General features: G+C 44.6%; 1 protein-coding gene across 1 annotated transcript in view; it reads right to left on the bottom strand.

Moving 5' to 3' along the window:
- The window catches only part of LAMA1 (laminin subunit alpha 1), a 155,007-nt gene that overhangs the window by 63,850 nt on the left and 76,138 nt on the right, over positions 1-15,019 (bottom strand). Inside the window, exons 17-22 of the mRNA XM_072734926.1 lie at positions 10,400-10,527; positions 8,880-8,966; positions 7,980-8,191; positions 2,033-2,139; positions 1,537-1,717; positions 815-951 (exon numbers count right to left, since the gene is read on the bottom strand). Of these exons, the coding sequence (XP_072591027.1) occupies positions 815-951; positions 1,537-1,717; positions 2,033-2,139; positions 7,980-8,191; positions 8,880-8,966; positions 10,400-10,527 (852 nt within the window). The remainder of the gene's footprint in view (positions 1-814; positions 952-1,536; positions 1,718-2,032; positions 2,140-7,979; positions 8,192-8,879; positions 8,967-10,399; positions 10,528-15,019) is intronic.

The raw sequence follows: 15,019 nt of genomic DNA, 5'->3' as shown, positions 1-15,019 counted from the left end.
AAAAAGGTACTTTTTACAATTTCATAATGTACACATGTTGAGATTACAGGAGAACATGAAATCTGGGGACACGACACAATCTCTTACGATTGCTACATGGATTCACTTTGCCCTGAGCCAACAGAAGGCAGCAACTGCCACTCTGGCCATCTGTGCCTCCTGGGGGCCCACAGGCCCTGGGCATGACCTGAAAGTCAACCCAGCAGCAGCATCTTAGAAGCCAAAGTCAAGTCTGTTCCTAAAAACACAAACTATATCCAAGTTTAACTGATGAAACCTACATAGAAGATTGGCTATAACCACCCGCCCCCCCAAAGTGACTTATGCCCTTCTCCTGGAAGATCGTGTATGTGGGAGACTATATTTAAAGGGCACTAAAATAAGGGTTTCTAACCATCAGTTCCACAATTGGGTTCTCGAAGAAAACTCAGACTAAAGTACTTTAAGGTTGTTGCCTCTTCCACTTTGTTTTTTTTTTTTAAAACTTTTTTTTTTTATTAAAGATTTTATTTTATTTATTCATAGAGACAGAGAGTGAGGCAGAGAGAGAAGCAGGCACCATACAGAGAGCCTGACGTGGGACTCGATCCGGGGTCTCCAGGATCACGCCTTTGGCTGCAGGCGGCGCTAAATCGCTGCGCCACCGAGGCTGCCCGCCTCTTCCACTTTGATGCCTGAACCTGTCCTGAGTTTTAAATACAAACCATAGAGCCATTCAACAAGGTTAAGTTCAAATGAATAGATAAAGAGAAGGAGTGAAACTTGCTCCAGCAAAGTGCTTCCCAGTTAAGAAAATGCAGATGACAGTGCACACCTGGCATCCGAGCTCTAGGTCATGGCCCCAGTATCCGTCCTCACATTGGTCACAGGTGGCGCCCCGAGTATGAGGAGGGCAGATACACTCCCCCGATTCCGGGTCACAAGTGTGCTGCGTGTGAGCACAGTCACAGGCTGCAACAGAGAGAGATGGTGCTGTTACACATCTGGACACCATGCCATCGAAGGGGTCAGGGTTGATGCCACAGAGTATCTCCCATCTATTGATTATCTAGACCATTCTTCTCATTCTTAACAGAGCCCTCGTTATTCCCAAGATCTGCCCGTGTCCCTCAGCAGGTAGCTGTCCTCCTTGTCAAGAGATGTTGGCAAAGGGGTGAAAGAGAAACAGAAATAGGTGGGAAGAACAGCTAATATTTTTGGAGCACTTATTGTGTGCCAAATGCCGTGGTAAGGACTTTACGTTCAACATCAAAAGTAACTCCCGGATGGAGATTATGATTACATTCTCTATTTTATGGTTGAGGAAACTAGAGCTAAAAAAGGTCATTAATCTAAGTTCACATAATTAGTAAAGCCTGACCAGACATTATGGACAAATTAAGAATAGGGATTAGAGGGAAAAAAAAAAAGGTATGAAATCCTACATGTTAAAGAGAGAAAAGTAAAGGAACTTAACAGAATTAGAAGTCAAAGGAGAGCTCAAAGAAAAGTCTGGAAAATACCATAAAGTCTCAAATCGTGAATTCTGGAGCTTACGTGTACAGCCACCGTCCTGGTATGCATAGAAGCCCCGTGCACACCTGTCGCACTTTTCCCCAGCTACGCCTGGTAGGCAGTGACACTGGCCATCCTCTGTGCAGTCATCGGACATGGAGCCTGACGCGCTGCAGTTACAGGGCAGGCACCCAAGCCCCGTGTCCAACCCGTAATAGCCAGGCTGTTTCACAGGAGGGGTGGGGGCGTGGAAGCCAGAATACATTTTAGTTAGCCACTAATACTTATGAGAATGTTTCCCAAATCAAACATAAAATGTTTCATAGAATCATTAAGAGTTCATGACATCATTCCAGTCCTTTGTAAACTGAAGTCACACTGTGTAGGTAGAGAGACACAGCATTCAGCAGCCGTGTTTGGGCATTAGCTCTTGCTGGCAGTCACCAAGTCCATTTCATTTGAACCAAGGTTAAGGTACCAACCAGAGGCATCACTGACAAACACTTTAATTGTATACAATGACCAGGAGGCATCTTACCAAGCACTGGTCACACTGCTGTCCGGTCACATGAGGTTTGCAGTCACAGAGTCCAGTGTCGAGATGGCAGACATCAGAAACGGAGCCTTTTCCATGGCATTCACAGGCTAACACACACACACACAAGAGACATAGTTGTGCCCATTTCTGGGTATGATTGTAAAAAGATCCCTTAATCCCCAAAGGGAAAAATTTGAACATTCATGTTTCAAATCATTAAACTAAAAAATTTACTTTGCGATAAATTTTAATTTAGTATATTTCTGAAGAGTAAACCAACCCAGGGTTGGTGGAAGGAGCCAACCCACAGAAAAACCACTGAAGCTATTAAGATAATAATTAGCAAATGATCTTAACCAACTTCAGGAATTCCTTGAAATTGTAAAAAATGAGCCACCAATGTTTATCAATGAATCTTAATAAAAAACATACAATGGAGATTTCAAAAATCAATTTAGTCACCTGCTTGCATTCTAATCATGTATTTATTTAATATTTTAAAGCTCCATTATAACAATCTAAATAGCTATTATTACATTTCATAGTTTAACGTAGAACATTTCCCTGTCCTAAGTCATGAGTCATCTGTAGCTCTAATATACTTACCTTCAGGCCACACATTTCAGTTTCATCTATAGTTAAGGTACTGATGTTCAAACTACAAAGTCCCCCGCCTTTACAAAGTGATACAATTTAATGGCTCCTAGAAATTGTTGATATTTATAGCACAGCTGTCAATATGCTGCTTATTACAAATATTTAATAAGCTGAAAAAATACTCCACAGAAACATAGACTATTGATAAACGCTTGGACTCAGGAAATGCACGCTCTCTGTCACATGGTAAAACGATGTGAAAAAAAAAGAAAAGAAAAACTTCACAAATCTGTCAAGCCCAAGCACACTTTGTGTGTGTCAGCATTCTGCAGGGGAGGTGGAGCCATGGTAGATGCTGGAAGGCTGATGATCAGAAGAAAGGGAGGTGTTCTCTGGCGTAAGTGGATCATCTGTGAGTCCCTCAGCAGGAGGCTGGGGAAGTGCTAGGGGCCCCACTTCTGTAGCTTACCTTTGGACACTCAACTCACCAGTTGTGTTAAGCATGGCTCCCGGGGCCTCACTGACCCTGGAGACTGCCCTTCCCAAGGCTAGTGGATGCCTAGAGCCAGTACAAGGCTTGCCTGCCAGCATGCCTTTCATATGCCAACAAACAAACCAATCCAGAGCTCACCCCCACAAAGGACTTCTTAGGACCTCTGTTCATTTGGGCTTCACTTCCACAATCCCCCTGACCCCTCACCCCAGGGCCATGCATCTGACAGTTAGGTACAGCCCCCCTGCCCCAGAGCCTGCTGCAATTATTCCAAGTAGCCAATCCTAAACCTGCTTACCCTGCCTGCCCTTTCCTTCCTAAGGAAAATACAACAAAGATTCTAGCCCACACTTCCCCTCCTGACCAACCTGGGTGCTTCCCCGAGTGCCCTCCAACCCCCTGCCAAGGCCTTGGTGGGTCCCCTCCTCCTGGCCTCTGCTGTGCCACACATGTTTACACACACACACACACACACACCTGGTGACCTGAGGTCCCATCTCCGTGTCGCCCTCCCTTCCCCTAGCACCTTCAAATTCACCTTCCCTTCATGCCTCTTGGCTCACACTGCTCCTTGTGAAGTCTCCCAGGACTTCACATTCAAAGTGCACATCCTTGGTCTTCATCTTTGTTTTATCTTCCAGTGAGATGGGACCCGTGGCCACTCCCTCCCCTTGTAATTTCCCTCTCGCTGAGGTTAGGGACCACCTCTGGGTTCCTCCCTCCTTCTCTTGTCTCCCCCTCTGTGTCTCACTGAAAGCTTCCCCTTCCTCTGGGGAAACATCAAAGTTCACCGTATGAGCATCACAAAATACTGATGATGTATTTACCGTGTTGTTGGTTTGTCACCATATCACATTACGGTATATTTCTCTTTTTTAAAAAAAGATTTTATTTATTTATTCATGAGAGACACAGAGAGAGAGGCAGAGACACAGGCAGAGGGAGAAGCAGGTGCCCTGTTGAGAGCCCAATGTGGGACTTGATCCCAGGACCGGGATGATACCCTGATCCAAAGGCAGACGCTGAACCACTAGCCACACAGGTGCCCCTCTCTGGGCTCCATTTCTTCCCTGATTCCTGCATGTCTGAACATCCAAATGTTTCCCCAACACCCCCCTAGGAATTCCCATGTCAGTAATACTGAATACTGACATTGTCACTGAGGTTAACCTAGTAAAACACGGTAGTATATTAGCCTGTGGGGCATCTGGGAAGTCCATAAAGGGATCCTATTATAGGTCTGGGTGGATTTCTAATGAAATATCCAGAAATAATAAGAATTCATCCATCAAAGCTGAGGGGGAGGGCAGGAAAAAGGAAATGAGGAAAGAATAAAATGTGTAAATGCTTGGAGACTAGAAAGAGCCCAGACACTGTCAGTCTGTAAGCAGTCTAGCTGCCTGGGCCACCAACTTGGATCCAGACCCAATCCTGAGCCCCATCCCCTCCCAACTCCAGTCCACACAGAGATCTTCCAGTTTCTTTCTTTCTCTTTCTTTCCTTCTTTCCTTCTTTCTTTCTTTCTTTCTTTCTTTCCTTCTTTCCTTCTTTCTTTCTTTCTTTCTTTCTTTCTTTCTTTCTTTCTTTCTTTCTTTCAGAGAGAAAGAGAGAGAGAGCAAGGGAGAGAATCCCAAGCAGGCTCCCCACTGAGCACAGAGCCTGACCCAGGGCTTGACCTCACAACCCTCAGATCAGGACCTGAGCTGAAATCAAGAGACTGACTAGCAAAGCCCCTCAACGTCCCAAGATTTTCTAGTTTCTACCTTCACTTTTACCCCCATGACAAAGGCTCTACTGGAAGCCCTCTTTAACTTTTCTGGCAAGTTTCTCTTCTGGCCTTGGCTCTCTTCTTATCCACTGTGTCCCCCACAGTGGTTCCAGAGTGACTGTTCAACACAGATCTGGTCAGACGCACCCCTGTTCAAGTGAGTTGGAGCCCAGGACAGATGGGGCAGCCTCCCCAGGTCAGCGCTCTCCACCCTGGATGTGGCCTGCTTTCCACCCGTCAACTATGGCTCCTGTCCTGGCCTGACCCTGCCTTTCACTTTCCAGCACACTCTTTTCAGACTCTGCCCCCCTGGCCTGGATGACACCTTCCCACCACCTGTCAGCCCACCCGGGGGTCTCCTACCAATCGTTCAAGCTGCACATCAAGAGGCGTTTCCTCCAGAGGCACCCATGGACTGCCTTGGGCCCTATGGAGCTTTGTGCAAACCCCGGGGTGGTCATACATCCATCGCCCTGGAATGCTGCTAGTCCTCTCCGCCTGACACTGCATGTGCATCTCCTGACCCCTGCAGATGTGGCTGATGGGACAGACCGACATGACCTCTAATATCACTTAAACTAAGACCTGGTCCAATGACTCGGACCCAGACCCAAACCCTGTCTGTTCTGACCCTCCTCCCTCACCTCCGTTCATCACCAAGATCTCCTTTGTATGCAAAATAGTAAAGCAGTTTTGTCTATGAAGTTGCAAATATGAAGGAAAATTATTTTTTTGATCATAATGAAAAACATTTAAATACATGTGAACAACTTAGATATGTAAATTCCCTTTTGCAACTGCAAATTTTATGTAATCTAAATACAGATCAAGTACTTCTTATGAAAACTTAGCATCCTAATTGAAATAGGCTATAAAATATGCAATGAATTTTGAAGATTTAATGTTAAAAAGGAAAGCAGACATCTCATTAATACTTTAAAAATCTGAGTACGTGGGGATCCCTGGGTGGCGCAGCAGTTTGGCGCCTGCCTTTGGCCCAGGGCGCGATCCTGGAGACCCGGGATCGAATCCCACATCGGGCTCCCGGTGCATGGAGCCTGCTTCTCCCTCTGCCTGTGTCTCTGCCTCTCTCTCTCTCTCTCTCTTTGACTATCATAAATAAATAAATAAATAAATTAAAAAAAAAATCTGAGTACGTGACAAAAAGATACTACTTTTATAATTGGGTAAAATAAGATGTACTACTAAAATACATTTCATCTGGGATGCCTGGGGGGCTCAGTGGTTGGGCGTCTGCCTTTGGCTCAGGTTGTGATCTGGGGATCCTGGGATGGAGTCCCACATCAGGCTCCCCGCATGGAGCCTGCTTCTCCCTCTGTCTGTGTCTCTGCCTCTCTCTCTCTCTCTCTCTGTGTTTCTCATAAATAAAAGAAATAAAATCTTAAAATAAAATAAAACACATTTCATCTATGTCTTTTTATTTATGTGGTGACTAGAAAATTTAAAATTACTTCAATGAAGTAATTTCATGTAAATGAAATGCTTCATTTACATTTCTACTAGGACAGCATTACTATAGAAAAATAATAAAAAGTACTATTTTTATTATTAGCATTTATAATAGCTACCATTTATTTCATTTCCAGAACTTTAAGTTTTTATCCCAATTACTTCTTACAAAGGCCTTAACACACACACACACACACACACACACACACACACATATATATAACATATATATAACTAGGTCCATTTTAAGGAAACGGTGGCTCAGAGAGGTTAATAAATTTGCCCAATGTCACAGTTGATTGTGACCAACCCTAAGCTCTAACCTACGTTAGTCAGACTCCAAGGCCTGAGATCCACATCATCACATGTATCTCCCCAATAGAGCTGGGCCAAAATTTTTCCAGCTCCTCTGATGATACTTGTACAGTGCTCTGGGAAGTAACAAATGCTCAATAAGCGATGAATGAATGAAGTAATGAATCATCAAGGTTTGCAGTAAAGATGAAAAGGAACGACATGAGTATAGTGTATACTTGGAAGCTTTCCACAAATACTGGTCACCATAATTATCCTCCATAACCAGGAGGTGGTCCTGGTCCTACTATGCTAATCAGCATGGTCAAGGTGGCCATGCTGCTGAGGATCAAGTTGACTGGCCCAAGGCTACAAAGCCTTTTCCCTCTCCTGAGGACTGCCTGGGAAAGTACTTCTTCTGTATTGCTAGCAGCCTCGTGCATCCCCAGGTTGTAACAGCATAGCAGGACTTTGCATTATGGGAAATTATTAAAATAATGTAAAATTGTCATTTTTATTCTTTCACACCTTCAAGAGCTCTGCATAAAAATCTGAGGACTCCATCAGCCCTGAGGCTATAAGCTTGTCATCTCTGGTATGGGAAAGTCTGCTTTCTTCAGTGATGGGTTCTTTTATTATTTTTTTTATTTTAAAGATTGTGTTTATTTATTCATGAGACACAGAGAGAGAGAGAGAGAGAGGCAGAGATACAGGCAGAGGGAGAAGCAGGCTCCATGCAGGGAGCCCGACGTGGGACTCGATCCGGGGTCTCCAGGATCAGGCCCTGGGCCGAAGGCGGCGCTAAACCGCTGAGCCAACCGGGCTGCCCCTCAGTGAGGGGTTCTAAGTGATCCACAATGTCAGGAAGGGAGCAGCACAAGGTCAAGGAGAGCGTCAGTAGTTCAGGCACAGACCTGTGAGACTCCAGAGATAGAGCCTTCCCATTTTGCACCCCACATCTTGAAATCCCATCAAGGACTCCTGAGACCCCTGAACCTGTCCCTCACTAACACTGCTGGCTTTGGCCCGAGTGTACCTTCTCCCCGGGCCCAGGAGCATGCGGAGCGTGCACCCCATCAGGCACCACTTTCTCCCCCAGTGGAAGGGCGTCTATATCTTCCAGGCCACCTGACCTGCTCTGTAATAAGAGATCAAGCTAAGGCAGGGCACACCGGGGAGTGTTCGGGTCTACACCGGTATTAACTCAGGCACCAATCAAGATAGTTGCCCCACAGGCTTAGCCCTTATTGACACATATAAGTGGATGGAGGGAGACTCCACGTGGTGATTAGTAAGGGCTCTGACTTCACAGCCCTGACACTCACCGCGGCAATTTTTGGCTGTCACAGCGTCCCCATAGAAGCCATCGGCACACCTCTCACAGTGGGCACCATCCGTGTTCCCAATGCATTTCAGGCACTCTCCGGTGACAGAGTCACAGTGACCCGCCTCGAAGGGGTCCACATTGCCACTGCAGTTGCAAGGAACACAGGATTCCCCGGGCACTGTTGGGTTTCCATAGTAACCGTCTGCGCATCTGCATGCAAGATTGAAAGAGGGATCCAAATGAATGCACTTTCTCTAGACATTACCCCACCATCCAAGGATTCTCTGAATGGTTAGCAAATCAGACTGACATAAGATTTATTGTGAAGCAATGCAACACCAAGCTCGGACATTCAGATTTCCCTCACTCATTGTGAGGACAGAGAGCGCAACCACAATGAGCCATAAATCCCAGTAGATGTGTACTCCACTCCAGGCCAACTGGACCTGCATGCCTCGGGTGTGACGTGGTTCTCCTAGGGACCGGCCAGAGCTGGGCACTGAGTTTTCCATGTGAGAAAAGACAGTGTTGGCTTTCAGGCGCCAGAAGACAGCCATTAAATCAAATCAGCTCTAAGCTCTGGAACTATCCAGAGGAATGGCGATCTCAACGTGTGAACAGTAAACACCGGCTCCCCGCTGTTTTCTATTGTCATGGATGAGAATTTACATCAGCTCAAGGAGGCCAAACTCTGTTCTTGAAGAATTCCCAGGGAGTTTTCACACTAGATTTTAATCAACGCACTGGCTTTTCTCTATGATTATGTGAAATAATAATTATACACACAAACTCTAAAATCATACTTAGCTAAATGTTTAAAAATAAACACATACAACTGATATTTAATTTTTAAAAGTTTGATGCAACTTCTGGAAGTCAGTTGAGTGATGCAGAGTACCTCTCACACCAAGATCCGGAGTATCCTGGGGCACACTGGTCACACACCACTTCATCCCCAGCCTCTAGGTGGCAGGTGGGGCTGAAACTGTCAAAACAGGACAAACGAACACAATTTTCCAATGAGTGGTACAGAATTTCTAAACATTTTAAATCCCAGCCTTTTACCATTCCTTACAAACTTTCAACAGGTCTTCACTCCAGAACCTTGGCCCCCAACCGTGCAGCCCACCTCATGAGCCTCTCTCCTGGACACTGGACACTCAGTGCTCCTGGCTCCAGCTTGTCCCTCAGTCCAGGGGGCACTTCTTCCCCTCTCTGCCTGGGTTCACCTCATCTCCCATGCCCACTCAGCAGCCATCTCCTCCAGGAAGACTTCTCTGATGCACTTCCTAGCCAAGTCAAGTTCCCCTCCCTGGATTCCCTGGCACTGGTGGGCCTGCCTCAGAGCCCTGCCCACACTGGCCAAGAGTGAGCTCTAGCTTACACATGACAGCCCATCAACATTCCCCAAAGGATCCCACTGCTGGCCGAGGTCCCTTCAACCTCTGTGCCTGGGTCTAGGGGGCCTGTGGAGCGAAGCAGTTGAGAGCCCCCCTATGATTTCATGAGAGTAGTCCTGGTTGTATCTGTTTTATGCAGTGGAGTTTCAAATAAAAATCCCCATGAGGGAGTTCCCTGGGCTGGGTGGAGGGAGAGTCCTAAAAGGTAAAGGAGTGAGAGAGAAACAGGTTTTCAAACCACTGGCTTGTGACTCACAGGCCCCAGCATGGCAAACAAGGCCTTGTGCATTGCTGGCTCCTTCCACCCTTCTCCTGCCTTGTGCTCCAGAACCATCTATGATTTCTCAGCAGGATCATGGGCCCAGAACACCCTTTTCTATGGCCTTCTAAGTCCTCCTCATCCTTCAAGCCTCATCTCAGGGCGTTCCTCGGAGTCCTGGCAGATCCCACTCTCCTGACAGTGGACATACCTCCACTTTAGTTATGACCACACAGCGGGTTCCAGGGGACCAACAGCCATGGATGAACACTTTGACACTCGAGTACCTACCATGACACTCAGTGTATAGCAGGCCCTCAATAAATATTGGTTGAATCATGAAATGAATTCAGCACATTTTCAATGAGCCTCCTATTTACATATTTTGGTCATTATAGCAAAAACTCCTTAAGGCCAGGAACAAGGTTTTATACATGTCTGTGTACTCTATGCCTCCTAGCCTACTGGCAGGTACACCAGATATACACTGAAAGAATTCATGAGCAACATTAGACCAAGAGGAACAAAACTATGCACATTTTCTTGCCATCACATAACTTTTTCAATATAATTTAAAACACCAAACTAGTTCTTTTTGAAGAGAGAGAAGTCACCCCTCCATCTTTAATCCTAATTAATTACCCTTGGATAACACACTCTCCTCACACACAAGGTCTTGCTCTGAACACATCAGTACACATCTGAACAGAAATCCGGGCCGTGCTGGGCCGGCTCCACTGGTGGGGGTGCCAAGCTTACTTGTTGGAGGCCGTGGAGAGGGGGCAGGCACACCGCTGGCAGTCCCCAGGCGTCCCTCGGGAAGGCAGCCCATAGAAGCCGGGCGCGCACTGCTCACAGTGGTCCCCCGTGGTGTTGTGCTTGCACGCCTAGAACACACGCATGAAGACTCAGGTCAGGCTTCCTTAAAAGATTCTCTGATTAATCTAAAAACAACTTGAAGCCAGAGTGAAAAAAAAAAAAAAGATAAGATGCTGAAACAAATCACCAAACTTGGTTACATGAGGAGGGGTTGCTTGTTTTTCCAGATTAACTAATAAAAAAGTTTTAATTTGTATAATCTGTGTAATCTGTATAAATGGGAAGCTTTCACTTCTGCCCACGTTGGAGTAACTCCTACCAGACTTGCCCTTCTGTAGGAAAGAACTAGAAAAACTAGAACCGAACATATTGAACAACTTCTTTCTGACACTGGACAACAGAGGGGTACAGGGTTACCTGAGAGAAGGGAGGTGGCGGGATGAAACCCCACAACCACATGTCTTTCTTCCTGGAGACACTTGCTAAGCTGGGTGCAGGGAGTGGGGCGACCCAAGCAGAATGTGGAGGTCTTGCTGAGTTGAGGAGACAGAGGTCAGAATTTAGGGAGACTGGAGCTGCAGCAATTGAGGCAGAATATTGGAACTTCACAGAATAAGAATTCTAGAAATCTGCACAGGAGCCCCCTTATAAATAGCTACAGAATCCAAGCTTCTCGTGTGTGGAGTGCATTTCCATGTGGCCGGCTGAGCAATTAAGAACTCACACAGACCCAGGGACACTGGAATTGTAACCAGCTGGTGTGGGTAATCTCTGTTAAACACCCAGAGCACCCAGTAGAGACCCCAGAAGAAAAACTCATTTGCAGTAGGGCTAAACTTGCCCTGGAGTAGAAGTTATACTAGACCCACCCTAACAAAACTTAAAAACAAAACTTGAAACAAATCCAGCTGACCTATGACAATTTAACCACCTGCCAAAACAAACTCCGACATTCTTTAAAGGAAAATAACAAAATCCAAAAACCTAACAATGAACAATATTCATCACGCAATCAGAAACTACTGGATATGCTTCCACTAATCAAATCTGGGAGAATTTGGAATCCACGGGTCCAGACAGATAACAAGTAGGTAAATAAATAACCGTAAGAAGGGCTTACAGAATGCTGTGTGCCAACCAATAAACATGGAGAAGTGCTGGAGCTGGAGAGCCATCCTTTGCAAACATCATAGTAAGTTAAGTGTTGGCGGGGCAAGAATCATCAGAGCCTGCTAAAACTAGGGAAATTCTGACAGAGAATATATGATACTTGCATGATCTTAAGGTGTCTCCCTCATGCTGCTTATTAAATGCAAAAGAATAGTAAATATGCAGTGGAGAAACTGACCGACACCTGGCGTGTGTAATCAGTATTCACGCCACCAGCGAGCGACAGTGGACACTGTGGGCTTCCACATGTGGTTCTCTGCAACATCACTAATGAACTGTTTTGGCCTGAAAGGTATAACCTGAATCTGTTCGTGGAAAAAAACAAAAGAAGATCCCCAAATAAGGGGCATTTTATTTTTGGAAAAATGACTGTGTTCCTCAAAGTGTCATTATCATAAAAGACAAAGAAATGTCATGGAAGTACTTCAGGTTAAAGATGACTAGAGAGACATGACGATAAAATGCAATGCAGGATCTAGTCAGGGGCCTGTGGTGGGGAAGAAACGCTATAAAGGACGTAATTGAGTTAACCGGCAAAATGGAAAAATGAATGGTAGATTAGAAAGAGTAAAATACCAAAGTTGTATTTATTGAAGTTGATAATGTACTGTGGTTATGTTAAGACAAAATCCTTATTCTCAGGACATATACACTGAAGTATTTAGGGATAAAGGAGCACAGCTTACTCTCAAGTGCTTTAGAAAAAGCATTATGATTAAACAGATCATGAGAATACAGCAAATGGAGAAAATGTTAACAACAGGTGAATCTGGGTAAAAGATAGGTGCTCTAAGTACTAGTTTTCTTCCTACAACTTTTGCATACATTCAAAATGATTTCCAAAAACAGAAGAAGCAAACAAACAGAAAACAAATGTGATTCAGAAGGAGAAAAAAATCTAAAAAGCAGGCAGAGAAGAAAAAAAGACAACACAGAGAGTTACATGGATAAGAACAACTACTGTTTTTTCCTTTGAAACAACGCAAGCCACAAACAAATAGAACAGCTTTCAAGTGCTGAAAAATATCTGCAAAAATCACTTTCCAACTCAAAGGTGAAGGAAAGCCTTTTTCAGGTAAACAAAACATGAGAGACTTTGTCCACTGTCAGACTTACACTGAAGAAATGCTAAAAATAGTTCTTCAGGAGGCAGGAACATGGAAGCAGGTGAAATCTTGGATTTAGATCAAGAATTGAAGAGTATCAGAAATGATAAGTACAGGGAAACTATGAAAGACTTATTTCCTTTTTGAAAACATCCTATAGAAAGCAGAGTGACTCTGCATTAGGGGTACAGAAGGTATGCAGGAGAGATGAATGGGCATGAAGGCAGGTGGGAAGCCACACTGGGCATGAGGGCAGCTGCATGGCCCAAGGGAAAACTGAGCCTATTCCCCATATTCTTTCTTGGTCTCCCTAGGGCCTCCCATGACCCCCTCATGCTGCTGCCATCCAGAACTTTCTCCTGTGATCTCTACCTACCCCTGCCTGTACTCACTTACCCACCACCCACCTGTGGGTCCACCTTGCCATCCACTTCCCTCTACCCCCTTCTTTGAGAGCCATTCATTTTAAATACCTTGTTGGCCAGTTTTCATTCAACAATTTAAAAATATTTCCAGTTTCTAAATGATATACTTTTCTACAATTCCTGAGGTTGATAGAAGTTTTCCCATTTGTTAAACTTAATTTGAGACTGTAAGTTTTGTATTACATCCTTTTAAACAGGCTTTCATCAATTTATATTTACTTACTTATTTTAGAGAGAGAGAGAGAGAGCACATCAGTGGGAGGGGCAGAGGGAGAGGGAGAGAGAATCTCAAGCTGACTCCACAAAGCGCAGAGCTTAACAATGTGGGGCTCAATCGCAGGACCCTGAGATCATGACTTGAGCCAAAACCAAGAGTGAAGTAAGTCAATCGGAGAAGGACAAACAGTGTATGTTCTCATTCATTTGGGGAATATAAATAATAGTGAAAGGGAATACAAGTGAAGGGAGAAGAAATGTGTGGGAAATATCAGGAAGGGAGACAGAACATAAAGACTCCTAACTCTGGGAAATGAACTTGGGGTGGTGGAAGGGGAGGAAGGCAGGGGGGTGGGGGTGAATGGGTGACGGGCACTGAGGGGCACATTGACAGGAGGAGCACTGGGTGTTATTCTGTATGTTGGTAAATTGAACACCAATAAAAATTATTAAAAAAAAAAAAAAACAAGAGTCAGAGGCTTAACCGACTATACCACCCAGGTGCCCCAGACTTTCACCAGTTGTATGTAGAGTTACCCTTGACCTAACTCTAAGCTGGAATTGTTTACAAATCACCTGGTTTCAATGTCATTCGATTCAGGAAGTCTGATATAGGGCCTGGGTGCTGCATGTCTAAAAAATCCCCAGATGGGATGCCCGGGTGGCTCAGCAGTTGAACATCTGCCTTCAGCCCAGGGTGTAATCCTGGAGTACCAAGATCGAGTCCCATATTGGCTCCCTGCATGGAGCCTGCTTCTCCCTCTGCCTGGGTCTTTGCCTCTCTATTATTTATTCTCTCTTGTGAATAAATAAATAAAATCTTAAAAAAAAATCCAGATGACATGTAGGTTGCTGGTCCTCAAGTGACATTTTAGTAAGAATGTCTTAGACTTTTTTTCTCCCCATCCCTATATGACCTTGATTTTGATAATTATCCCAAATTAATTCAAAATGCAACTGGCTTTGGTAAATGGCTACATGGTTGAGCTAACAGTATTCTGCAAAAACAACTAGTTTCATTAAAACACATTTAATTATGTCCACTTGTAAAATACCTATGATATGATTTCTTTGCTCAAAGGACCAGATAAGGCTTTATTTCTCTTTGGGAAAGCCATTACGTAGTTCTGCTAAAAACAAACAAACAAACAAACAAACAAACAAACAACCAAGGGTCTGTTTCAATGCTTTCTTGGGTCCCAGCCCTTGAAATGACCTGCCCTGTTGGTGGAGCTGGTATGGGAAGGAGGAGAATATGGGCAACCTCTATACCTTCCCCTCAGTTTTGCTGCAAACCTAAAAGCATTCCAAACATAAGGGAAAGGCAGAGGTGTTGGGAAAAAAAAACAAAACAAAACAAAACAAAAACCAAAAACCAATGACCTCATCAAGCTCTGGGAAACTGATCCCAAGGGACGGAATGTATGTGCAAACCATCATTAAGTCCTATAGACACTTGCTCTCTGGAATGATGAAATGAACAAAGCACAAAATGAAAGCTTTACTTACAGAATCAAGAAAAACTAGGCTCTAGAGAGAATAAGCAATCCATGGCATCATGATGAGATCTTCTCCATGGGTCTGATAATTAATTTTCCCTAGCCTTGGGACTCAATCAATGTCTTTTGGAAAGAGCATGAACA

The sequence above is a fragment of the Vulpes vulpes genome, chromosome 13 (genome assembly GCF_048418805.1).
Source record: "Vulpes vulpes isolate BD-2025 chromosome 13, VulVul3, whole genome shotgun sequence".
NCBI lineage: Eukaryota > Metazoa > Chordata > Mammalia > Carnivora > Canidae > Vulpes > Vulpes vulpes.
Note: the sequence above shows the minus strand (reverse complement) of the source record. Positions and strands in the feature narration are given on the sequence as shown.